This window comes from Hippichthys cyanospilos, chromosome 4 (assembly GCF_059441005.1).
Source record: "Hippichthys cyanospilos isolate Australia breed blue-spotted pipefish chromosome 4, RoL_Hcya_1.0, whole genome shotgun sequence".
Classification (NCBI taxonomy): Eukaryota; Metazoa; Chordata; class Actinopteri; order Syngnathiformes; family Syngnathidae; genus Hippichthys; species Hippichthys cyanospilos.
Window position 1 is genome coordinate 10,953,471 of NC_142372.1, and position 19,205 is coordinate 10,972,675.

General features: G+C 40.7%; 1 protein-coding gene across 1 annotated transcript in view; it reads right to left on the minus strand.

Annotated features, from left to right (window-relative positions):
• Window positions 1-19,205, minus strand: part of ush2a (Usher syndrome 2A (autosomal recessive, mild)) — a 156,242-nt gene that overhangs the window by 54,837 nt on the left and 82,200 nt on the right. Inside the window, exons 49-61 of the mRNA XM_088413582.1 lie at window positions 16,217-16,794; window positions 15,969-16,135; window positions 15,382-15,548; window positions 15,220-15,308; window positions 11,730-12,064; window positions 10,980-11,135; window positions 10,361-10,524; window positions 9,208-9,417; window positions 7,711-7,913; window positions 7,538-7,650; window positions 7,219-7,447; window positions 6,572-6,740; window positions 6,266-6,487 (exon numbers count right to left, since the gene is read on the minus strand). Coding sequence (XP_088269708.1) covers window positions 6,266-6,487; window positions 6,572-6,740; window positions 7,219-7,447; window positions 7,538-7,650; window positions 7,711-7,913; window positions 9,208-9,417; window positions 10,361-10,524; window positions 10,980-11,135; window positions 11,730-12,064; window positions 15,220-15,308; window positions 15,382-15,548; window positions 15,969-16,135; window positions 16,217-16,794 — 2,802 coding nt within the window. The remainder of the gene's footprint in view (window positions 1-6,265; window positions 6,488-6,571; window positions 6,741-7,218; window positions 7,448-7,537; window positions 7,651-7,710; window positions 7,914-9,207; window positions 9,418-10,360; window positions 10,525-10,979; window positions 11,136-11,729; window positions 12,065-15,219; window positions 15,309-15,381; window positions 15,549-15,968; window positions 16,136-16,216; window positions 16,795-19,205) is intronic.

Consider the following 19,205-nt stretch of genomic DNA (forward strand, 5'->3'; position numbering starts at 1 on the left):
GCCAGGTTGCATCACGCTAAAGCCCAACTCTTCCAACAGTGCAGTTATTTGCCCTTAAAATGTAAAATCTCGCCAAACTTTTTTTCTATAAAGCTTTTTTTTCCCCATCTATAATCTCCACTGACCATGTTATCAGTATGCTACTGTATTTACGTTCAACAAAAAAACATGCCAAGTTCCTATAGTATTTATGCATTTGCTGTTTACTATTGTGCTTCTGAACTTCTGTTTATATTAACAAACAAACAGAAATACAATCCCTGTCTTTTGCGAGCATTATCTATGTTCACGTTTTGAAACATGCATTGTGTTTCCTCGCCCTCATTGTGTGTATTTGTGAATGCGTTTGTGTGCGTGTTGACAACACACACACCTCTTGTTTTCTCTGTAGCATCGCGGAACGCTTGAGCCCTAATCTTCAGATTTATGTTGGATTTGCATACATTCATTAACAGCGTGGGGAGCGCTGCATCAACACAAGGTGCTTAGACAACGAGAATTATTATTAGGGTTTCAGTCATTCCACTTAATGATAAGTCAATATTTAGCCCTGCCAATGAACTACTGATAAAAATGTGTGTTGTGGATTAGGGTTATCCGGGCTCTCTAGGAGCCTAAAGCCCCTCTACAACTTTAAACAAATCAAACACTTTTAAATACCTGAATATATTACCATGGCTTTTGGCGGACCATGAGGAAAAATATACTGCTAAACATAAAATGTTGGAAAACACTCTGTGACACAGTTGTTCTAAATTTAAAAGGTCACAATTGACAAATATGACATTATTTCCTGTGGACAGTCAACTTTTTAAAATGTTTACTCCACAAAGCAGAACATTTGAGTGACTGTGCACATTTTTCACCGGATGACATGCGGAGCGATGAGATCACACAAAGTAGTTTCCCAGTGGACACACACGCAAGGAATGCTGGGCCAGCAAGGACACAACATACATGTCTACACATGTCCCACGTGACTAGTTGTCCTCTTGTTGCGATGAAGTCCTTTTCAATGTCAACGACGGGGATTTGTCTAACATCTGAACGCGTCCTGTATTGTATGTTACTGTTTTTTTTTTTGAGTGGCCGGCCCATCGGGGGCCACTAAAACTTAAATTGTGAGTCTGAAATTTGTATTATAGATTAATGGGGCCATTGTATCATGAACTGACTTATGAAATATAATTCATATGGGATAATGTGTGGCTCAGTGTTGCCCTGTTTTCATGTAAAATTATCTGTCTACAGTTGGATTAAAAACCCAATTATGGGTCGAAAAAGGACTAACTTCATATTTATAAGATCATTTATTTTTCTGGGCAGTTTGGCAAAAAACAACATCCCACAAAAATCTTGTTTTGTACAAGACAACCTCAAACTTTCAGTTCTGCATAAAATATCCTAGAAAGTTGGATCAAATTGATCCAAATATATATATGTATACATTTTTTTTTAACCCATAATTGGTTTATTTTTGACCCAGTTGTTTTTTTTTTTCTGTCGCACTAGATCACAGGTGTCAAACTCCAGTCCTCTAGGGATGATATCATGAATGATTTAAATCTCTCTCTCTCCCAAACACACCTGATTCGGATCGAATGATTAGGATCATTTTCATGCCCCTGCAGAGCTTGCTCATAAGCTAATCATTTGAATCGGGTTTGTTGGGCTGAGAACACCAGAAAATATGCGGGATACTGGCCCTTGAGGACTGGAGTTTGACTATGATGTAGTCAAATCTAGATGGTATGTGAGGTTCATTCGACAGGTGTGTGGGTGCAAGTAGCCAACTATTGTTTGTGCATGATTGCGTAGTCCGTTTCGTCTGGCGTGGCACATGATTGGTGGCCAGTTTATAATAATAGCACAAGGACATGCTGTGGGTATTTGTTAGCAAAGATTTGCATGGACAGGCATACATACGCGCACACACACACATATTTACAGATTGATATATTCACTAAAATTGGATTTTTTTTGGCAGACACTATAAAAGAATGCTGATCCCCGGCTATGAAAGAGCATGAAACATATTCAGAAGATACAGAAACAGCGAGTTAAAACATATGGAAGCATGCATGCATGCGAAAAAGAAGACACTCTTGCACACACAACAAGAACACGTGCATCACATCCACTCCCAACTCCACTCGGCTCAGACTGAGCAAGCTTAACTACTAGGATAATTTCCCCCCAGCAAATGGTCACTGTGCCCTTGAAAAACATATTTGATTATTACTTTTTTTCCCCTCCTCCTCCTCCTCTTTTTTTTTTTTTTTTTTTTTTAGCATCATCACAGCCATTTTCATCACGCGCTCTGATGATGGCACGGCAAGGCGCGTTAAGATAACACCCCGCCACCGCCAGGCTTTTAACACTTAAACGGTGAAAAGGGATATTCAGATTTGTCCTTGAACGTTTGGATGGGGCCTGCTGAGCTGGGACAGAGGGAGGGAGCCAGTGAAGGAGTTAAAGAAACGCTTAGATTTTTTGAAGAGCGGAAGACGTGCACTTGGGGAGGCTATTTACGGTGGCACACGCACATTGAGAAATGCGTAAGGTGGGAGCTGAAGGGTCAGTGGACGAGCGCACGGTATAAAGTGGAAGTGTGAAGGGGAACGATTAGTGGAGCTCACACTGCGGTGGAGACTAAAGGGGGGGAGTCAGGGAGCAACGGGAGGCCATAGACACCACACACGTATCTTTAAATACCATCTAATCTCACCTTAATCTTACAAGAACATCTAGCATGCAAACTCAGGGTGATGAAAAGGGGGCCAGATGAAGAATTTAAAAGTTGGTCTTGAACTTCAACCACACAGGCCAACATACAGTACATGGCAAACCAGGAAAACGCTTTCTACAACTTGTATGGCAACGTGAAATGAAAATATTTAAAGTAATTTTGTTCTCTTGTCTAAGGTGAGTCGACAATCATTTGGTTACAATTCACAATTATTTTTGTTTGTATTGAAAATGGGATTAATAAACAGTTATTCATTCCTCAAAACGTATCTATTCAACGACTGAAATCCAACTTGAAATATAACACGAAAGAACAACCAGAAAATAAATTAAATCAAAGTAAAACGACAAAATATTAACATCATATCATTTTTAAAAGTTTCCACACTGACACATCTGCACAAAATGCAAAAAGAAAAAAATATCTATGAATTTAAACATTTTTATCAACTGGGTATACTGTACCTTTTTAAATTGACCACGAGGCATATAAGCTGAACATTTTAAGGTTGAAAAGGGCAACATATGAAAAAGGAAATTGTGCTATTCTAAAATAGGACCCTTGATTGTGTCTTGTACATGTGTTAAATTAGAATTCAATCAGTTAGAGCTCGCCTGAGAAAAAGCATTTAAAATCATGGATAGATGCATGTTATTCAGTATTTCAAGATCAACAATACTGTAGTTGCAAAGTAAAAAACAAATAAAACAACAACAACAACAATTCATGAATGGCCAAAGAGAAATTGAGAATTTCTGCAGAAAAGTGCTGACAAGACTGAAAAAAAATCTTCTTTGGATGCGGTGGGGGCAATGGCGGGAGGCGGTGACATTTTCAACCCTGCGATTTTGTTTGGATATTCTTCTGTCCCAAATCAAGTAATCCCCCCCCAAAAAACAACACTGGTTCCCAATCAGGCTTGTTTTTTTTCAGTGATTGTGCAGCTTTGACATGATTTAAAATGATTATTATTGTGGGTGGTTGTGTGAGCATCTCTGTGTGCGCACATGTGCATGCAGGCCAGCGTATCTGTTGCCAGACGGCTGTCTCCCGGCATTGGCGTTCCCCTGCAGCGCGTCTGTATGGTTGTTGACAGTGTGGACGGTAATGTGTGATAGATCGCACTTCAGGGACCCGGTAATCACATCAGCCTAACCTAGTCTATCAGCTGGGCACAATGGGATACCCTTCACTCCTCCTTTAATCTGCTCCATCTAGTTTTTCTCTCACACACACTTTCTTCTTTTCTAGCTGTGATTTCAATCCAGCCGCATACATTTTGGACCACATTGTATTTGCTCCCAATGTGAATTACATTGAGGATCTAAAATCGCGCATTGTTTGTTATACCTGACACTTTTTGCAACTTCTTCCAACGTAAGGACTTTAACACTCAGAACATTAACCAGTAATGCTATCTGTGTGTCATTAAAGCCACAGATCTGTCAACACGGTGCGAGGGAGCATCCTGGGTGACCTGTGGCAAGGTTAAACAGGCTATCCCATAATAAGTGAGCATGTTGTTTTCGGGAGGGTCTTGAAGCAGACGTGCGGGGTGGAGGTTGCATCACTGGCCCCGGGGCTCCCCCCACACCGCGGCGCACACGGCAAATGGCCCTTAGCCTCGCTAGCGCCGCTAGCCCTGCGATCCATCATGCCATATGCTCTCAATGGGGAAGCTAACGCTAATGACTGATGAGTGGCTGGGAAGGGAGAGGGAGGGAAAGAGCAGGCAGAGAGGGGGAGGAAGAAAAGGTGGTCAGATGAGGGTGTAGGAACACTAGGCCAGAGGATGGACAAAAGTTATACAAAAAAAGTGATATTTGGAATAGCAATTTGAAAGTAATGGTGACATTGGAGATGGACCAATTATTGGCCAGGCTGATCATCGGTTGCCGTATTCTGCATTTCAATGAATATCGGCATTGGCTTTTTTTCTTTTGTAAATCTGGCTGCCCATCATAACTCAATGTAAAACTGTTAATTTCAGGTCACTTTGCTTTGGCATTTTCAGTCATAGTTAGTATGGTTATAGTCTCACACTATAAAAGATTCTGCTGACAACTGGGAACCCTCTTTGCCTTTTGTTTTCATTTGAAATTTGTTGAAAACAAGTTTTTAGCATTTTTGTTATTTTGAAATTCTATGTAGGGAAGCATTTTCTTGTGTTTTTTTTTTCCCGAAGTCATGATGAAACTGGGAGCTACCCAAAGTTTCTTTTAACTTTTTTTTTTTTTTTTTTTACAACGGATAAATGTTGTCTAAATTGTGTATCTATTCAAAACAAAAACAAACAATGTAATTTTATTGTTTTAAATGTACAAATAACTACATTTGAACTAAGACTGAACATTCAAATAGTATCACTTGCTCAACTCTGGTACCAGCGTCAGACAATATCGACAATCATATTGGAGGTGACAAAGTTGTATTGGGCACCTCTAGTTTGAATTCCGGTTTCAAATATCAGTGTTTTCGATAAGCAATAATTGGCATCGGTTTGAGCCATAAAAAAAACATACGGTCTATCTCTAATCTGCATGGCAATGCAGAATGGTGAGTGGTTTAATAAATGTGGACACGTGATTAATTTTATGAATAGAAATAGCTGCTAGTTGACTTTTGTATACATTTTGAAAACTCTGAAATCTTCCAGGATAATAAAGAAGCATAGGCTCACACATATGGGGCAATAGCTCATATGTGATGAATAGAGTCCATGTGTCTGTTTCTGGCACTCAACACTAAGTGAACCCCGCAGAGTGCACCCTGTTGACTCTGTGTGAGTGTGAGTGTGTGTTTGTGCATGTAATAGGTATGCGTGTGAAACTGTGTGTGCTGTGAATGGGAGCGAGAATGTGTGTGTTATTTGTCCTGCTGTGTGCTTGGCAGTGGCCTCAACTGAGCCATCCAGAGTGTGTTTCATCATCATCTGCCATGACAAAGATGTCAAATGACACACACACATTCACCTATAAGCGCACACACACACACAAACACGTATACATGTACAAGCGCACACACACGCACAGTCCCATCTGTGCCACGGTATCTCAGTGGTTCAGGACACTGCAGGAGGAAAGAAAGAAAAGGGACCCCGCGTTCCTCCACCATGTGTCTATACCTCTTTCTGATGCATAATTCTTTTCTGTCATTTTCTCCAGTCAACCCTCATCAATTTTTGTCCCTTTACAGGTTTAACTACAATAGCAGAGTGATTATTATGAGGGTCAGCACCAAACTGAACATCTCAGTAGAGAGCCACCGAGCACATATGCCTCAATTTTTACATTCCGATTTATGTAAGTATTCACTGAGAGTTTTTTTCAGGTGACAGTGCAAAACTATATTTATATTATGGGTTTGCATCAATGAAGCTTTATGGAAATCAGTTTTAACAGATTTTGCTGTCACTTGAAATGACTTTTTTGCCTATTATCTTTGAGCTTTGACTGTATACAAATTTGCTTGGCATGACAGCTTTTTTGAAATTTTCTGTTCCCCGTTCCCTCTTACCTGGAATGTATGTATGCACTTGTCCTTCTTCAGCACCACCGCAGCAGACCAGCGCATCATCTACAGTGTGGCCTCCACAACACTGGACTCCGTAACCATCATGTAGGCTCCCGCTGCAGCACAGCTGTCCGCCTTTGGTGGCATAGGGAGCGCCCCCACAGCAGCTGTCCCCAGGCCCCACTGAGACACGGCCCTGCGAGCGGTCGGGGCAGCAGTATTCATCTACAGAGACAAGGTCAGATGAAGGAAATTGCTGTAAAGTCAAACAAAAAGTAGAAAAGAAAAGATCCCTTGGAACATCCTTACTAGGTCTCAAGTGAGTGTAGTATCCTCCACAGCAGTGGTGTTGTGGGAGAGGTGGCAACAGTTTGCCATTGCAACAGACTGGACTGGTGGAATTAGGAAAACTCAGATAGTGCCCTGCACAGCAGTAATGATGCCGCATCTTCTGGTACAATTTTCCAGCACAGCATACCTTGTTCATGTTAAAACAAAGTAAACAACAGCGTGCAGACACAGTAAAGATTTTACCCATGACAACAGAGGGTGATGACAATGCTTATACAATATGTCCTTTTGGCGTAGAATTTCAGGAAAATATGCATGGATGTTGTTTGAAAACACAGTGACAAGAAAAAAAAGCTATTAGAATGAAGTCATAATTCAAACAGGACTACTGCTTTTTTCTTGTTTTATTTTCTATGATTACACTACTACTTTGGATAACTGATTTTGGATGAATGTGTACTGGGCAATGTTTGACACTGAGAAAGACTACCTGTTATATGTTTGCATACGATTCTTATACTTTTCAAAGTGTTTTTCCAACCTACAAACAATTATGGTGACTATAACTTTTCTATAAATTCCAACCTACACATTTGGGTTGTAAACTGGACAACACAAGTAAAGTTAAAAGAATAAAAAGATCAAACATGTGTGAAGCTATTCACCTGTTGCTCAGGGTGGAAGCATGACGCCCCACACACATGATGAGTTGCTGGACAATGCAAGTAGGAGCAGCTGAAAATGATGCCGCCTGCATCTCCCGACTCTTTCCTTATATACGGCGTGACTCCCATGGACCTCGAGTCACATGCCCCCAATGTCCGTCTTAAAACATCATAGCCAAGCATGATTCCACTTGGTCGGCCTGGAGGTGACCAGTCCAACTTGACAACCCTGGATGAGACAAAAATGGTAATGATAAAGGTGGGGTGTGTCTTTCAAACGCTGACAGTTCAATAAATATATACAGTACTGTAGCATCACCTTGGACTGACAACTTGAGCATGTGGTGCGGCCATGTCGGCGGGTAAGTCCTCCACAGTGGTCGTCTGAGTAACATTGCTTCGCGTGCATGCGTATACGGTGCACACCTCCACCTGAAAACCACAATGGTAAACACACAACACTGGCCTTTCTGTATCTCAGTGTGTGTGTACCTGAATGTTGTAAACAGTAAAAGGCAGCAGGTTCCCCAACAAGTAGGATCCTGAGGTGTTGTCTGTGCTGACATGGAGGTGGTCATCAAGATAAACGCGGTAATCAGTAATGACGCCGTTAGGTTGGAGAGGAGGGGACCAGAGCACACGGACAGCGCTGCTGTTAACCGGAACCACCTCTGGGGCAGACATCCCATCTGGCTCTGAAGACACACAAGACCCAAAGATTTCAATGAGATCAGAAAACGTAGACGTGTGAGAAATGATCACCAGCACGAATGTTTTCAGTAGAAATAAAGATAACGTGATATCGCGCCACTTTTTCACACCACACTGATTTGATCACCGTTAGACAAAATCTACAGTGCTAACATTTTTAAATGCGTTGAAATGGCTCTAAGCTTGAGACTTGTAAAACTGTCAAAAACCTGTGAGTTATAAACAAGTCTAAAGGATGTAGAAAATGCTACGAGCCAAAATACAGTATATATTTTACAACCTAACAGGTGGAGCATGTTATTGTTCCTAGTGTAAAGGAACCGCTTGACTGATGTTGGCGGCACAGTGACAAAAAAGCTGTTTTAATCAGGGTGACCAGACATCCCGGTTTAATCGAGACAGTCCTGGTTTTGGACATTGTGTCCTGAATCTTGTCTTGACACATTTTGCCAACCCTGTTGTTTTTTCCCAATTTTGCATAGGTTGTATCCAAAATCCCTTTTTTTTCAGTCCAGTCAACAAGTCCATTGTTTGGTCCATCTGATATGACGATGAACCCGACATTAAACCTAAACTACTTCCGTGTCTAATGTAGTCAAACTGAACATGAGCTGAGCATTTCTGGCTTTACATTTTCAACGTGGGACTGCGAGGTATGTTGTGCCAATTGATTCTCACTTTTATAAATTAGATTTTAAAAAAAGGGGCTTCCATCCCACCATCGGTGACTACACACAAAATTAGGACCATAACTATATACAGTAATACATTTCAGTACTATTATTGTTTTGGTAGTTCGCAATGATACAGAACTACACTGCACCGTAGGCTACCTCATGTAGTGGGCAGTGATAAATGCACATTATTATTGATTATGTTCTTTTCAAATACATCAATAATAACCTTGACAGAAAGCTACAGTAATGGGAGCTGGGTTGCCATGTTTGTTGTCTGGGTCTGTTTGTACTTGGTGGGTGTTTCGTCTGCGCGCTGCTGACAAGCTTTTTACAACACGTTAAATCTGCCTCGCATGCACACTCTGTATTGATTTCATGCCTGGCTACATGTATTTAACATCTCCTGTGAAGCACCCAGACAGTGAAATGCACATTAACACAGACACTTAGTAAAAAGTGTATTGAATTTACACACTCAATGCGATGCCGTGCTCATATAAACACTTGTAAACAATAAGTTTAACACACAAACACAGATAAATTAATAATTAAGTCTTGAAAGCCCTGTTTATTATCAATAGGCATGCATAAATTCACATACCTCCATCCTCCGTGGTGACGTTAACGATCGACTTTGTTGTATTATGTGCACCATTAGACACGTGTAATGACACCAGGTAAGTGGTCCTGGGCCAAAGGTCAGCCACAACTGTGGAGAGGATTTCTGGGGGAAATGCAAAGTTTTGCCTCAAGTTGGCAGAAACGACAGAAAGAAAGTAGGATTCCACTCCTCCCTGCAGATTGTGTAATGCTGAAAAAAAGAGAAGGGCTTGGTTAAAATGATTGTTTTGTGACTTTTCTATTTTGTAATCCACACTTCATTAGGTAAACGTGCACGATCTAAAGAAACATTTATTTTTTTTTAACAGGGATGGTAAATGCAAAGTCGAACAATAAAAGTTCTTTATGACGACTGAAAAAATTAGGAAGATGCCTTTGGAGTAGATTTTATTTTAACTTGATAAAGAATGATGAACTTTAATTGAGATTTTTTTAAGTTTTCAAATCAGTTTGATTTTTGATTAATATATGGAGTATTTTTCTAGTACAAGATATAATGAAGCTCATTAAGCGTTGTGTACTAAAGAAAAAAAAAACTTTTTCCACTCTCTTTTACTAGTACAGACATACATAACAAAATACAAGTTATATTGTCAATACGTTTCAGATAAACCCCTAGAGTTCCTATGTGGTATTGATAGAGACACTAATTAAGGATATTTTTGCCATAATTATATGTGATATGTAAAACGTATCATCAGTTAACTTTCTTTTAAGCAATTTCACTTTTATCTCTTGTTAACGAAAAAGCTTTTTCCATTTTAGTTTGTTCTAATTGTCTCAGAGCATGTTCTGACTAAAAGCACTTGTTTGTCTATATGTGCTTGGTGAATGACTGGCAACCAGCCCAGAAAAAAACTGAGCCTCTTGCTCAAAGTCAAATGGGGAATAAAAAAACAAATGAATGGCTAAACAAATGTGAAGTCATCGTCAATTTGAAGGGAGACAACCGTAGAATTATCATTCCCCATGAATCCCATGGTGTGAAACAAAAACGCTCAATGTAGCTTGACACTTCAGTTACAAAAAATAACAAAATTAAACTAAAAATGGATGCTCCTGTATAAGACTGATCAGACTGTAAGTAAAGAAGTGAGCCAGTCAAATCCGGTTTAAGTAGGCGGTAGTCTCACAAGGTGGTGTCCAGTTGGCGTGAAGGGCTGTGTGATTGGCAGCGTATGCAAACAACGATGGACTCTGAAGAGGAATCCCAGCCATGGTGACCGCAGTGACGATTTCTCCTGAAGTGAAGCCCACATCATTATGGACCACTAACTGATATTGGTAGTAGGTGAATCTGTGAGGAGATGATGGCAGTACGTTTTTAACTGGGAAAGCACCAATATGGAGACAAGTATCAATGAAGATACTGTGTGTTTGTCCATTAAAAAAGAAAAAAAATTGAGGGTTCTACATCCGCAAAAAGCAACCAGCATGATGAAAACTGCTGATGAGTTCAAAAAGTATGTCAATTATTCAACTGTAGCAAAATGGAGTGAGAAACTCCAAAAAGTAGACCCAAAATGGGAGTTTAAAAGCCCCCCCCCATAACAAAAGAAAAAAAAAATCTCGCACCAAGTGCCAAAGTGAGATTAGGGTGACGCTGTGTGAAAAACAATTTAATTCTTTGGAATATTTGCTTAATGTATCTTTGAGCGGTATTAAAAAGATCGGCATCAGCCGCAGCTCGCCGATCGGCTCTGCACACACGGCTGGCTGCGTTTGCTCTAGAGCTCATTTCAGTAATCTCACCTGCTTAGGCCTTTATCTTGGTAGAACAATTTGGTGCCGGAGTAAACATGGAGCCAGCGATGGAGATCTTCGGAAGGGTTATGGGATGAGGCTGTTACTATGGGGACTGAGGTGACGGCCAGAGGCTGGTGGCTTTTACGTCGCGCCAACTTGTATCTGAAGGGGACATTTGAATAAAAGAAAGCACAAGCAGGATCAGATGTTCAGAAATGGGTTAACATACAGTTTCGATTTTAGCACATGCGCAAAAATAAACCAAACTTGTAAACCAATTTAAGCTAAGTCCTTATCACTAATTCCCTCCTCTTCTGCCTGCTTTCCATGTTCTCTATTTGCTTATGTTGACTGCATCTGATCCTTCAATCCTTCTGTTGTGTTTTTCTGCAGGGTTTGTGTTTTCCTCTCCCCACACTGATGCTAATTTCTGCTGTAATCAGAAAAGAAGGGCTTAATGCCACCTTTTAACCAGCCTACTTAGACAAACACGCAGAGCTGAGCTGTGCAGAACACAGAGGCGGGCTCATGCATTTTAATTGCCTGTAAAGAACAACTGACTTTTTTAAATGAAGACTTCTTGCCAAGAAGGTACAGGTCAGAAGAGAATGGAGCTGCTGTTGATATTTTTATCCAGGTTAGTATCCCTTTCAAAGCCTTGCTGAGTAGTGAGTACATAAAAGAACCTTGTTCATCATACTATGAAGACTCCTGAAAAGATAATCTCTGTTAATGAAAACTGCCGGTCAATTCTACCTGATGTTTGGTCCATTAGGCCTGAGCGGAGGTTGCCAAGACACTGCAAGGAAGGATTCGCTGATGGCCACCACTGACAGCGGTGCCAGGCCTTGGGGCCTGCTGGGCAATGTGCTCGCCGGAGAGGGCAGACTTTCTGTGCATCCGCCAACATATCCGCCCCCCTTGGAACACACCAATACACTAACGCTGTAGTTTGTGTAAGGAATCAGGTCTGTTATCGTGACGTTAAACTCAGACGCGTTGCCGCCGTTGTGGAAGATGCGGGGCTCTGGGAGACGAATCTCGTAGCCTTGGATCTCACCATTGGGAATCAAAGGAGGTGACCATGTGACCTGGAATGGTATTAAAGGAAACTTTATATTCTTCATGCAGTTGAAAAAGTACCCCAAATATATCACCTTTAAATGATTTTTATGCCTTAGTCTTTGAACAAACTGAAATTGCTAAAACTAGTGTAGATTTGGTGCACTCATAATTTATTTCAATACAAAATTGAGATACCTCATTACACTGCAAAGGCCCGCAACACACCGAGCCAAACTCAGAAAAGGAGTTGAGTGTGGGGGGGGCTGATGACTTTTTTTTCCACACTTTCACTGTCACCCTTTACATTATTTTGAGGGTTTGCGTAAAATATACGGTTCAATATTGGATTTTATTCAATAAGAAAAACTTGAAGCAAAAGCCGAAGAACAAGGGAAAGACAAAACAGGCTAAAACAGAAGCAAGTGTGTAGATATTTTTATGCAGCTGTTGGCAATGGCACCCTAAGTTACACAAAAATTCATAATTCAAAGTACCATCATTTTGATGAATTAACTCAAGAGGTCCTTGTTTCGACCTTTTTTATGTGTTTTTCTTGTGTACTTTTGTCATAGAAGGGTCGTAAAAACATATAATGCTGGGCAACAATTTTGAACCTTTTTTCAACAATGTATGCCCTGAACTATTAGTTGCCAGTAAAGTACCTTTTTATTTATATTAATTTTACTTTATTATTTATTTTACTCTGCAATTTGAGAATACAAATCACGTAACACCATCTGTTTTACTTCTGGCTTGTCAGTTGAAAAATGTACAACAATGTCAAAGCACATTTGTACAAAACTGGACAAAATAAAGGCATGCAATATTGTTTGCAAAGGGGCTACTTACATAATTTTGTAATGTTGCTTCATGTTCCAAATTATTTACACTTAATTTGAAATGGGAATTAGCTGGTTTACAATGGTTACTCTACAACAGTCCAAGTTTTTTTTAAATTCCCAATTAATGATATTAAAGTGTTTTTGTTCCTGCTTTTTTTGTGACAGTGTCACCGTGGATCAAATGAATTCACTTTATATTATTTCCTGCGGAAAACATGGTTTAAAAATACAAAGAAATCAGAGTTCAGACAGCGTCCTTAGGTACCACTGTATTTTCAGCTTGCTGAGGACAGCAGAAAGCTTTTAGATGAATGAACTACTGGAAGTCACGACACAGAGTGTGTGTTTGTGTGTGCGTGTATGGACAGTATCTGCATCAGAGTGTGGACACACTGGACAGCATGTTGCTGGAGTCCCGCAAAGTGTTTTCTTGTGGGTGGCATTCCAGTGTGCATGTGTCATCACTTGCGTATGCAATCAAATCTCTCGTGGGGAGAGCTAACCTGACTTTGACTTGGACAGACGATTCCTTTCATCACATTTAAAACGGGGTGCGTGTGTGTGCGCTGCTTACGCATGCACGTACAGAGATGCACGCGCACACATGCACAAACGGCATGCTAAAATAATGAAAGGCGGCCGGTAATGGAATTGCCGCATGCAAAAACAAAAGCTTGCAGTTGCCGAGTGGTGCATCTGATTTGGAAGCTGTTCAGGCTGTCAGCATTTTAGGGCGAAGGATGAAGGTAAGTGGAACGCACAAATGCTAAAAGACACAAGCTGATTTGCATCTTTCCTGTGAATTCAGACAGCCGTGTGAACATGTTTCATAAATACATTCAAATCATAACAACTGCAAATGCATACACATTTATGCTTATGACTTACGACTGCAAGGACTGTACATCTACTTAATGCTAACAGACTGTGTGCATTAACACACTTAGGCACACAAACTGCCATGTACAATAAGTCATCAGTTCAGAGACGCTTGGGACTTATGAGTGTAGGTGATTAGGTGGTCAAACGCTGATGAGAATATTATGAATGAATGTCAGGAATAATTATTTCTCATGCAACCTTGATATTCATTTAACAAGTGACACTATGAGGTGATACAGGACACCCACAAAGTTGCGCGCCCACAAACGCAGCCAGCTGCATATGGGCAGGGTCATGTTGAGTTAGGTAGCTCATTTCCCAAAGTGCGGGTACGGTGTGCTTTGTGCTAGAAGTCATTTACAGATTGAATAGCTTGATGTAATCTGGAGATGGTGAAGACAGCGCAGAGCCTCGGCTGACACAGACCACAGGGGCTAAGGCCAGTACAGTCTCAATGTGTGTGCGTGTGTGTGTGTGTGTGTGCGTGTGTGTGTGTGTGTACGCCTATGTGTATTTGAGCGAGAGAGCGCCAAATGATAATGTGGGGAGTGAAGTGTGTGAGCATCATGCTATTATTATATTCAAAAGAAGGCATTGGGAGAGTGCTTTTTAGCTGACAGCACAATTCTGTCCTTTCAACACACAAGCGCCAGTGCAATGACTTGAGTATGGGGGTCAAAGAGGGAAGAGAGAAATTATCTGGCTGATTTTCATGTCAAATGCCAAAGAGATAAACAGCTCTTATCAATTTGACCTGATTCTGCAACAGTTGTCCGTTTAAAGTACATATTTGCGTATTTGTTAAGCAATAGTACAAATGTTAAGCGCCACATTTGTGATGTGTACTGCAGAAGATCGAAGAACAAAATTTTGAGAATTAAGGGGTACTGCAGTCCAAATCCTCACTGTTGTCAAGGTCAATTGGTAACCAGGAAGCGACCTGCCTGCCTGTCCAATTAGCATCAACCAGGAAGAACATTTTACTTCTTGGATGTGTGACCCCTAAAGCTTTGCAGCTGTGCAGATGACAGGGATGGTTGTGGAATAATGACAAGCATTAGCATTTTTTGGCTGTTAGCATTAGTGCAAGGCTGTGTGTGAAAGCGTGGGTGTGCCGTGCGTGCATGCAGCATTAGTGTCTGTGTGTTTTCTTGATAGGCCTTGATGTGGGATTAGCCAGAGCTGGAATTTAACACTGGCCCCTCCTTCAAAATGGCCGACAGGAAGGAAGCTGTCTTCGACAGGGTCACAGCCCCACCCATTTTGTGAAGGGGACCTTGAGTTGAATGTTTTTGCTTTCTCATTAAATCCCGAGAAGCAACGATAGAGGAATGAGCGTGACATTGCTTTGACTTTTCAACGCTGTCAATCTCAGACGCTGGATAGATCCATTCTTATTGTGCGTCTTTTACAGCTGAATACACAAAGACAGTTAATCACGGTCAAATCAAGAACACCTGTAGTGACTCCGGTCCCAACACTTTGACCCTCGGTGGTGTCACACCGGCAGGTCGAGAAGGCCTGGTGGTGATACCCGCCCAAGGTCCTGCAAGTATGGATTTACTTGAGTTCGACAGCCATTACATTTTTAGTTTTGGAAAGCCAGCATACAGTCTTACCTGTGGAACTGCCCGCCTGATTCTGGAGAACAAGTCTATAGTCATAGCTTGTCCATGGACTAAGTGCTGATGAGGAGTCCAGATAGGAAAGAGGAAGAGGGTCTGGAGGAAGATGGCCTACTGTGGAAACCTGTTCTGTCCCAGCAACTTTGCGTTCAATCAGCCACCTTTGCCAAGATCCACAAGAGGAAAAACAACCACAAATACACAAATACAAAAACTGAGAATACACTTCACGGTTGAAGAAGTGTTTTTTTTTTTTAACTTAAGTAATTGCCAGCCCAGGCTAAATGTATTTTGGACTTGGCCAAGCAAATGGCCATCTCTTCTGATTCAATTTCTTGAAGCAATAATGGCCAGCCGTTTTAGTTTAAGTAACTGGGTGTTTTTTGCCATCATAAGAATTTTAACAGTTGCCCATAATATGAATTTTGACTGCTCTCCGATCAATAGGGCTGTCGGCTATGTATTAACCTGACTTCTCCACAGCACAAATGATGGTCCCAACCCCATTCATAAAGCAAGAAATTCCAAGAGTGTATTCCACCTTTAGAGAACAAGGTCTACAGTGTACGGTGATATATCACCTCTCCAAAGGTCCGTTGGGGCTTTGTGGTGGACCCCAAGAGAGCAGAACTGAGGTAGGGGTGTCAGAATAAAGATGAAGTGCCGGGATGCCTTCAGGAGCAGCTGGCAAGGTTCGAAAGTGCACGGCTTTGGACGTTGAGCAACCAACACTGTTGCATGCTTTAAACTAGATGGTTGGAGAATGATGAATTTGCAAAGTTGAACAACAGTACAAGTTTCACCACAGTCACTAAGGACCAATATTTACCTGAAAGTGGTAGGAATGGTATGGCAGAAGGTCGAGGAAGGTGTAGCTTGTGGTTGTTCCTGAAACATTGACTGATGGAGAGGGAGGACTAAAACTTGTGCGTAAGTTTGATGAATTGGTGGTGTGGAGGACATCTTGACTGATTAGATCTTCAATATTGGGTCTGCTTCCAGTGTATCTGTTGTATGGCACTGTGGGTTTCCTGTACACCCCAGTGATGTTTGTGGTTTCCATAGAGTGTAATACATTTGAACCGTTGACTTGACCGGTATTGCCTGCACGTGTGGAATCTGGAGTCTGGTGGCCCTTTGGTAGGTCCGATCCAGCAACAAACTTTGCTGGCCTTGAGTTTGGACTTGAGAAAAGATTGTCATGTTCAATACTTGGGCTAGAACTCAAGTTTGTGTTAGGTTTCAAACTGATGTCAGGTTTGGGAAATAAATCTGACGGAGAGCCAGGGTGAAGATAGAGGCCGTAACTTGTTATCATGCCATTTGGTTGCGAGGGTGGGGCCCATGCGAATGTCACATTTCGGGAATGCAGTCTCAAAATAGTTGGAGCCTCTGGTGGACCAGGACCTGTTGGGAAACATTGAGAACATTTTGAAGTAGAAGTGAATTCAGCAAATAAAACCTAATGCTCCAAATTCAATAAATTACAATTTTCTGTTCTTTAATCCATTTATTCATGAAATTATTTCCAACATGTTTAAAAAAAATGGTTGAGAAATTAAGTTGCTAATATTGGCTGTTTTTGGAGTGGAAGGGATTTGAAGCAATCAGCGTCAAGGAATTACAATTCGTAAAATGTCTTTAAACACTGCTGGACATAAACATTTGGAGCATTGCACTTTTATCAAAAACTTTTGTTAAATACTGTTGTCATTGAAATTATTCTCTAACAGTTGATGACATTGAAAATAAGTCCAATTTGTATAAACGATTCATAAAAGTAATGGAAAAACAGCATTTGCATCATAGTTTGTAACATTGAGTAACATTGTGCAACAGAAGAACTGAAAAAGCGGTATGTCAATTCCACATCTTCTTCCAGCATTTACATACCAGTGTACTGCCCCGTAATGGACACACACACACATACTGTAGACACTTCCTAGTGTAACACACACCAGCTTCTGCACCCACCCACAGTGATGCAGGAGAGCAGTAATGGGGCTCTGTGAAGGGCAAGCGAATCAAGGTGACTGAGCGGACTGGGGAAGCGTGCTGCGTCGCTAAGTGCTACTGCTAACGGCTTTCCCAGATGCAGATGCCGGTGTGTGTGTGCGTGCATAGATGAGTGTGAGAGATGAGCGGTTGAGAATACATGTGTACAACTGGTTGAGAGCTCGAATGTACAAGTACGCGTGTATACATGCGGCAGTGGATGTGAGTGTAGTGTATGCACACACACACACACACACACAAATTTGATGGAGTTTATCAGTGTGTCCCCATTTTAGTTCACCTGGATTGAACCGTAATTAAGTTTTTTTTTAGTTCCTAATATCCTTATTCATCAAACTTTGTACATGAAAGGACTTACAGAAGAAAACTACTTTGATGTTGTAAAGTTACCTGCTTTAGTGAAGTACAAAAAAACTTGATCTAAAGGTTAAAGCCATTAAATAGCTTGGTTAAAAAAAAAAAAAAAAATCATGTAATTTTAGCCCTGCAAAGCTTAGTTGTTAAAGACAGCCAATAAAAAACCTAAATGATTTTCTGAATAACATAAAAATGTATTGCTTGTTTATTTATCAATTTACCTTTCTTTAACAAGATTCCTGATTATGTTTCATAGTCCACAATAAACCATAAGACAAAAAAAAAAACATATTCCAAACTTTGAAAAACTTACCAGAAATTAGTTATAAGTGAAGTGTGGTTTTAGAAAAAAAATGCTTCTTGCTGGAAGCCCAAATCATAAGTGCATGCCGCCCCAAAAAAGTCTTTCCTTTCTATGCACAGCATATGTACATCAACGATAAGAGAAAGTTTAATGCGTTAAAGTTCATTTCCAAGCAAACATCTGAAATTGAAAACATTCTTAAGTTGGTGTGCCAAATGGATACAGAGGCTACTAAAGAGTTAAAAATTACACAACAAACCTTCGTTAACAATGGTCACACGAGTGCCAAAAAAATGTAAAGACAACATACCTGTAAACTTAAATCAATATGAATGTAAACATTCAAAGCTTGTGCAACAAAACAGCTATTCATAACTTGTGGATAACTTGCTTAAATGCCACAATAATATTGTTAGTAACTACAGGAAACATGTCAAATAAACCACTCGTCCAACCTAGAACGATCTCTTTTTGATACCAATCTTAGACTCTTTCTGACAGTTGTCAATAATGCAAAATTTCAACATCTAACGACTCCTTTGCTCCATCCCAACCTCCCTCAAAGTCTCTCTCTCTTTTCCTTCTACTCTCCCTGCTAAATAAACAATGCAGCGAGTTGACCTTTTAGGTTAACAGGTTTTTATGCTAGCTCTACTCAGCACTCACACTGATTCAATTACCAGCAAAGGTCCAGTGAACCCCCTGGAATAACCAAGAGCCCGTCTCGCTGTCTGTCTTCTACTTGCACGTCTACCTGCTCGTTCTGGTGCATTACTTCCAGTTCCATCTTCACAAATTTGGGTCCTTCTCTTTTTTTTCCTGACTGCGTGGCTATTTAGATAAATTGCTATAGTGGATGAGTCTTCCTGAGGAAAATCCAAATTATGAGAATTAGGAAAAGAACTATGTTGTTTATACTCTGATTTGTGTTTCGTAGATGCCCATTTATTTTATGTTTTTGCATACATTTAGACTTCCGGGTCAGCGTTCTCATTGCAGAATCTTTCAAAGCACAAATCATAAGTCAGTCACCTTGATCAAGCTTCACCCACACACAATGTAACCCTTGTCATCACCACCCTCCCCATTCCCTCACCCAATCCCTCCCCCCAAGTGTTGAGTGTTATTTAAGCTTTACTGG